Below are 807 nucleotides of genomic sequence, written 5' to 3' on the forward strand. Positions count from 1 at the left end.
TTGCTGCTGCTGCTGCTGCTGTTGCTGCTGCTGCTGTTGCTGCTGCTGCTGCTGCTGCTGCTGCTGCTGCAGCTGATGCAGCTGCGCTTCTACTGTGTGCAGCAGCAGCATCTGCGGCAGAAACTCATTGATGTAGCTGCTGCATGCAGCAGCAACCTTCTCTGCTGCTGTTGCCCAGAGTGCATGCGACAAGAGTACCTTGCATCGTTGCTGCTGCTGCTGCAGCAGCAGCAGCAAACTCGCTACATCCTGTAGACTAGTTAAACACCATCTGAAAGCATCAACAGTGCTGCTGCTGCTGCGGCTCTTCCCTTTTGCTGCTGCTTCTATTGCTGCTGCTAGCTGCAGGAAGCTGCTGCGCGCTATCTGCATGTCTTCGTTGGTGGGGTAAGACAGCTGGGCGCCCCCACGCCCTGAGCCAGCTTCTCTCATTTTCACTTGCTGCTGCTGCTGCTGCTGCTGCTGCTGCTGCAGCTGCAGCAGCTGCTGCAGCAGCTCGTGCTGCTCCTCCTGATGCTGCTTACAAAGATGGTGCTGCTGCGGCTGCTGCGGCTTCGAGGCTGTACCTTGTTGCTGCTGCTGCAGCAGATACCTCAACAGCAGGGCCAGGCGCGAGGCGTGCTGCTGCTGCTGCTGCTGTTGTTGTTGCTGTTGTTGTTGCTGCTGCTGCTGCTGCAGTTATTGCTGCAACTGCTGCTGCTGCGAGCTCCTCTGATGCAGCAGCCCGTGTCGGTGTCACGTAAGCATACACCCCTGTCTGTGCTGCTGCTGCTGTGCAGCAGCAGCAGGTCCTGCTGCTGCTGCTGC

General features: G+C 58.5%; 1 protein-coding gene across 1 annotated transcript in view; it reads right to left on the bottom strand.

The window, feature by feature from the left end:
- EMH_0062080 (uncharacterized protein) overlaps window positions 1-432 on the bottom strand; it is a gene marked incomplete at both ends in the record, with an annotated part of 5,098 nt that extends 4,666 nt beyond the window's left edge. Inside the window, one exon of the mRNA XM_013497994.1 lies at window positions 1-432. Within this exon, the coding sequence (XP_013353448.1) occupies window positions 1-432 (432 nt within the window).
- Window positions 433-807: the final 375 nt, after the last annotated feature.

This window comes from Eimeria mitis, genomic scaffold (assembly GCF_000499745.2).
Source record: "Eimeria mitis Houghton genomic scaffold, Emh_scaff3083, whole genome shotgun sequence".
Classification (NCBI taxonomy): domain Eukaryota; phylum Apicomplexa; class Conoidasida; order Eucoccidiorida; family Eimeriidae; genus Eimeria; species Eimeria mitis.